This window comes from Triticum urartu, chromosome 5 (genome assembly GCF_003073215.2).
Source record: "Triticum urartu cultivar G1812 chromosome 5, Tu2.1, whole genome shotgun sequence".
In the NCBI taxonomy this organism is placed as follows: domain Eukaryota; kingdom Viridiplantae; phylum Streptophyta; class Magnoliopsida; order Poales; family Poaceae; genus Triticum; species Triticum urartu.
In genome coordinates this window covers 26,458,346-26,464,285 of record NC_053026.1, presented here as the reverse complement: position 1 = coordinate 26,464,285, position 5,940 = coordinate 26,458,346, and the positions used below count along the sequence as shown (strand labels likewise).

General features: G+C 45.5%; 1 protein-coding gene across 1 annotated transcript; it reads left to right on the top strand.

Annotated features, from left to right (window-relative positions):
- Positions 1–4,051: 4,051 nt before the first annotated feature.
- On the top strand, positions 4,052–4,839 carry LOC125555497 (E3 ubiquitin-protein ligase EL5-like). Its single transcript, XM_048718433.1, has one exon. The coding sequence runs from the start codon at positions 4,154–4,156 to the stop codon at positions 4,601–4,603; it is 450 nt and encodes a 149-aa protein (XP_048574390.1). The 5' UTR covers positions 4,052–4,153; the 3' UTR covers positions 4,604–4,839.
- Positions 4,840–5,940: the final 1,101 nt, after the last annotated feature.

The following is a 5,940-nucleotide window of genomic DNA, read 5'->3' as shown; positions in this document are numbered from 1 at the left end:
TATCCATAAATATGAAGAGACCATTTTTTTAACATCAGTACAGACACAAGCGCTGATACATACGCGCATACACTCACCCCTATAAACACACATGCACACCCTATTCTTATGAGCACCTCCGAGAGACTGAGCCGGCATTCATCTTGAAATTTACGAAGTCACCGTAGGCACCTCGCCGTCGACAGAAATGTCTGCTCCCACCGAAAGCATATCGCCGGAAATCCTGAAATAAATCCAGAAATAATGCGAGCACCAAGACTTAAATCCTGGTGGGCTGGGATACCACAGTCCCTCTAACCATCGAACCACAGATTGGTTCGCATAAAGAGACAGTTGTTACTAAAAGATCATATCTTAATTAAGAGAAGACAAACTTTTTCTGATGATTCATTTGGCACTAATAAAATAACATTATTGTACATTCCCTAGTTAATCTTTTGCCAGGCGGTTAGATAGAGTACGTGCCAAACTCAGAAAGCTTCTGCGGTTGGCAATCCAGTCCAGGAATGAATGTCCGAGCTAGCTTCCCAATTTAGCATATATGTCTTTTTAGAGGGAACGAGTCATGGTCACATCACATGGCCATGACGACCTACCTAGCTTGGCTACGTACTCTATACATCTTCCAGCATGTAGATGGCGGCTCTGTACAGAGCATCTATACATCTTCCTTTTTCTGAGGATCACATCTATTGATCTATACATCTTCCGGCATGTAGATGGTCACAAATTGTCCCGTACAAGGCATCGAGTACGACGCATCTTGCCACTCGCCGTCGGTTGGAACAGAAGGTGACGAGGGAAAGCACGACGAGCAGAGCCATGGATGCGTCGATTAGAAGGCTGTCCCTTGACATGGTCGCAACTCGCATAGTAGGGACAACCTGACAACCTCATATGCGTGTGTTGAGATTTGCGCCAACGGCCACCTCACGGTCAGATCGAATCTCCGCCGTCGACCACGAAGGCAATGGTAATGACGATGGCCATGCCTCGCGTTCTATTTTTACCTTTTCCAGCCACCGATTGTTCCTTGCTTGCTGCGTCCACGATTCCCTGTTGAGAAATACAGTAGTATCCATATTCCTGGGACCTTTCTCTCCAATTTTTATGTATTGATCTTTTTTGCTTTGATTTGACATAGAAAAGAGCTGGGGTGTCGTGGCATGTTCGCTAATGCAAATGTGACAGCTAGAAAAGAAATGCACGTCTCTTAATAGGATAGTGAACAATTACTAGTAATGATGGAAGAATAGGATGCTTAAGTAGCAGATTAATACGATGAAGCGTGCCTTATTAGTTGATTGTAATTGATCCTCGGGTGATCGACTATACACCCGTTTATACCATGAACGATGAAGATACGGTTTTCGCCCGCTTCCCCGCAAATTAACTGAGATATTTCCTTTTTTTTAAAAAAATCGAGATTCTCAGGGACCGAGTTTCGAAACGTGAGATATTTCGCCGTACTTTGATGTGACATGAATTAGGGAGGGGTACCCCCCAGGGGTACTCTTGGAACCTCTCCTTAGTTCAAGCAAATGAATATAATTTTAAAACTTATTTATACTCTAAAAATATAGTTCATTTAGTTAAATCAAAGAGGGTTAATTAGAGAATACCCTAAAGGGTACCATTTGCACCCGGCCTTAAAATGAATGCAAACTATCTCTTAAATTCTTTCCAACGAGCGGATATCCAACTTCAGAGACTGGATACTAGATTGTTAACATAAAAGATCACTTTGTATAGCGGTTAATTATATAGTGGGGCAATTTTGTTTTGTATTATTGTCTGACAATACACTACCTCAGTAAAAAAAAGTTGTACCTAAAAGCATGCCAGCTAGCAAAAATCCTATTTGGGGAGCCAATTCATGAGAGAAAAAAAATGATATTGTACCATACTTTCCCGTAATAATAAACAACCCACCTTCAAAAAAATTATATAAACACCCATGTATATGTTTAGAAACTATGGATACATATTGTCATGTACGGAATTTCGTTTTGTAGCTCACACTCCATGTAGCTTCTTTAATGAAAACTTTCAAAAATAATTGTTTCAAGTTTTATTAAATTTAAGAAAGAAAAAAACACATTTCATATGTGTAATTTTTTTTATTATGAATGGTTTAATATGTGAGCTACAAAAATATTGTGGAGTTTTAGTACTATTAAAATCTATGAAAAATCTATGAATTAGTTTTTTTTGTGTAGCTCGCATCTTAAGTCATTCCAACAAGATAATTTATACGAATGTAAAATACATATGGACATGTGGATTTTGTTTCCTGAACTTTTTTGAAAACTGTAACTTTTGATTTTTACCTTTTTTGGAAGGTCTCCATGGAGCCTGAGTTCCAAAACATCAAACTCTTGTCAGGTTGTATTAATATACAAAAAATGAGTCATAATGCAATTTTTTGCATCCCATAAGGAACAAAAAGTAGGATGCCTAAATGTACTTGATTTGTCTAATGTGGACTACTACTAGGGAGTAGAGTCCATAGAAACAACTATGCATGCAAACTATCAAGAGTATGACTGTGAAAGTTAGAACTTGCAAGAAAATGGGGATTCAAATTAAAGAGATGCAAATAGTAGGTGGCTCGATGATGTAATTTCGAGGCTTTGAAGTTGTGATTATCCTGCTCCTCATTGACGGAGGTTCGAACCATAAAGGTTATAAGACAACAAAATATCTCGACGCGGCAGCCCACAAGGAGGCCACGAATCGCATGCCCACCTATCTAACCAGTGGCGGCGTCACGCCCTGGGCAGGCCAGGCTGCCGCCTTGGGCGTGGCCGAGATGTGTTTCATTCACTGTAGCGTGCAGTGGTACTGTTGCATATTATAGCCCGTTGTAGGTGCAAGGCTGGCATGGGGCGTGGCTGGATCCTGGCTCCACCATTGCAACCAACCATGGCTTATGGACCGCAAAGGTCCAATGTCACTTGGCGAGGTCTTCCAAAAACAAGCAATGTCCGGACCATAACCCTGCAACAGGGACACACCAGGTTATGCAGATGTTCTACGGTTACCAAGCCGGAGGAAATGACAAAGCACAATCTCAGACTAGATTCATCTTCCACTGCCCTTGATCGCTGTCGATGTCGCATCGAGTTCCCATGGATGGTACGTGTGGGTGGGGAGGGCATGCAAACAGAAACAACCAAGGAACATGGACGCGGTCCCTAGGTCTTCATCATCTCTACGTAGATCGCCGTGGCATCACCTGGATGGGGTGGCCTCTCCAGCGACGATGAGCTCCTCTCTCTCCCCAGCGCCTTGTGGTAGTTAATGAGAAAAATTCGTGTGCAACAAGTAACAAAACACAATGGGAAAGGGGGTAGGCGGGCTCGCAGCAACAATATGTGGGCGCGAATCTTCAAAACAGTCAGTATAGGTAAAAGTGATTGTGCACGAAATGAAGAAAAATACAGTCGGCTGTTTCTTTGAGGGAAATTGGAGATTTGAGTGAACGATCTTCATCAGCCAGCACAAGCCATGGCAACCCCTTCTTGACGAGTAACGCTACACCTATGTAATGATAATTACATGATTAACCTAATAAGTAACGTGAGAAGATGGGGAGGGAAGAGCCCACTCCGTGAAAATCAAAGGATAATTAGTTTGTTAGAAGTTTACGTAGGCTCTTTTGTGGGAGCCCGTGGATGTAGCATTTTCGCTTCTTGACTGCTAAAATTTTGCTCCCGGTTTCATTCAACGAGACGACACAGACACTTGTACTATACTACTATTGACAAATTCCAGATTCTAGAGTCTCCAAGCAGGCGCAGCTAGCTAACGGGTTACGAACAGCTCAGAAATTAGCCTCTTTCAACGCATGAACCTACCAGTACTAGGCCAATCTGCAGGCTCTTTTTCCTGGCAAAGTTACACGGTGGTCGTAGGAGTGCACGGAGTATATTACTTTGACGAGAAAGAGCCGGTAATTATAATTAACTAATAGTCAAACGTGCGTGATGCCTAATTAGCTTGCCAATTACGACTAGCGCGTAAATTTGGATTTGGACCGAACTAATTCTTTGGCAGTGAGTATATATATGTACGGGGCTGACAGCTTGATATCGACTGTGACGTGGCCGGCCGGACAGGTTGTACTACGATACTGCTGCCATCGACCACCATGCCCGGCTCCGCTGTGTTGCTGATCGGCGCCTTCGTGACCGCGCTTCTCGGCGTCTCCCTCTCCACCGTCGTCCTCTGCTCCAACCGGCGCCAGGCGCACCGCGCGTCGCCGTCACAGCGCAGCTTCGTCAACCTCGAGCTCGGCCTGGGGCGACCGCCGTGCGGGATCAACGAGGCCGTCCTGGCCGCGTACCCGACCACGGTGTACTCGTCGTCTGCGAGGCGACGGGGCGAAGGACAGAGCCAGATGGCTGCTGCCGCCGCGTCGGCCGATGGTGACCAGCGGCCCGAGGAGACGGACACGAACACGACATGCGCGGTGTGCCTGGCGCAGTACGCAGACGGCGACGAGCTCCGGTGGTTGCCGGGGTGCCGGCACACGTTCCACCGGCTGTGCGTCGACGAATGGCTGCGGCGGCGGCCGAGCTGCCCGCTCTGCCGCACGTAGCCGCCTGTGGCTATCGACTCCTGAACGGTCACGGCGTCCTTATAGCGCCAAAACGTGTCGTACGAGGTCGAGAACTTTGCATGTCTTGTAGGGAGCAACATACGCGACGAGTGCATCTACGTCCGCGCCGGAAGAAATGTCTCACGGAGCCTCCATGCACGCATGCATGCACTAGCTAGAGCAGAGTGTAGAAGAGGAACACGGTAGACGGTAGTGCATGCGTCTTGTATTCATCCCTTGGCACATCATCTTTGTTCAGTGTACAAACAAAACAAACAAACTGCCTAGCTAATGCCCGGGATAGATTGCCTGTCGTGTCGTGTCGTATCATGTCGGGACCATTTCATTTCCTAGGGCGGCAACGGATGGTGTAGCTAGCTAGCTCGCGTACGTACATGTCTCCTGCGTATTACGTATGGAGCCACACCCGCCGCGGAGAGATAGGAAAGTACACCGCAATTCTCTTTTAGTTGTAATCCGGTCAGGCAACTATCCAGCTCAGTTTTGTGTAAAGTGTGCTTACACATTGACTGTGACAGAAAGCTGGGTGGAAGAAACTCCTAGCTTTTTGGTGAGCAACTTCTGACTGATGATCCAGCAAATGCTTTTATTTAAATAAAGCTCTCAATATTGCCTGCAAAAAAAACATACAAAGGAGGCAGATCATTGTGATTCGTCAGGATGCAGAAGATGCAGTGATTTCGGTCATGTTTACTTTAGTTTTTCTTGTCCAAGCATAGTAATATATCATACAGGTAATTCGTGCAACTCTATAATGAACTATTTCTATTTCTTCTCTTGCTTTCTTGGGCTCTTTTCTGTATGTGGGAACTTCGTTGGGCTCTATATCTGTCTGCGGGAGAGCTAGGACATGGGCCAATCTTAGACATTTTCCTTGTCCTGCCGTCTTTCTTTTTATCTTGAGACGAACCTTATATTGCATAAGATTGTCGGGACGCCGCACATCCTTCACCCGTAATTGGTCTGGCCCTTTTTTGTCTGGTTTGTATAGGAAGATGCCGACCGGTTCAACTTCCTATGTCGCCCCCCCCTCCCATTTTCGTCTCTCTTCCCCTTCTCGTCTCAGGCGGTAGGTGGGTGGTTCTTCTTCACCTTCTCATCCCTTCCGACGTGTCTCTCTGATAGAAGCTAGGCTTTCTGTTTTGTTCTTTTTTTGTTGTTGATGGACATGATTACGTAGAAGCTAGGGTTTCTGATTTGTTCTTTTTTCCTCTTTCAGATCTAGTTTGAAGGTGGCGGGTAGGCGGGTTGTTAGTCATTTCCTTAGGCATGGAGTGGACTGGGATGTGGCAGCTACGGATGAAAACCCTATTCCG

Bases quoted from the DNA above. Each gene is read 5' to 3' on its own strand.
- LOC125555497 (XM_048718433.1), top strand. From the start codon at position 4,154: ATGCCCGGCTCCGCTGTGTTGCTGATCGGCGCCTTCGTGACCGCGCTT.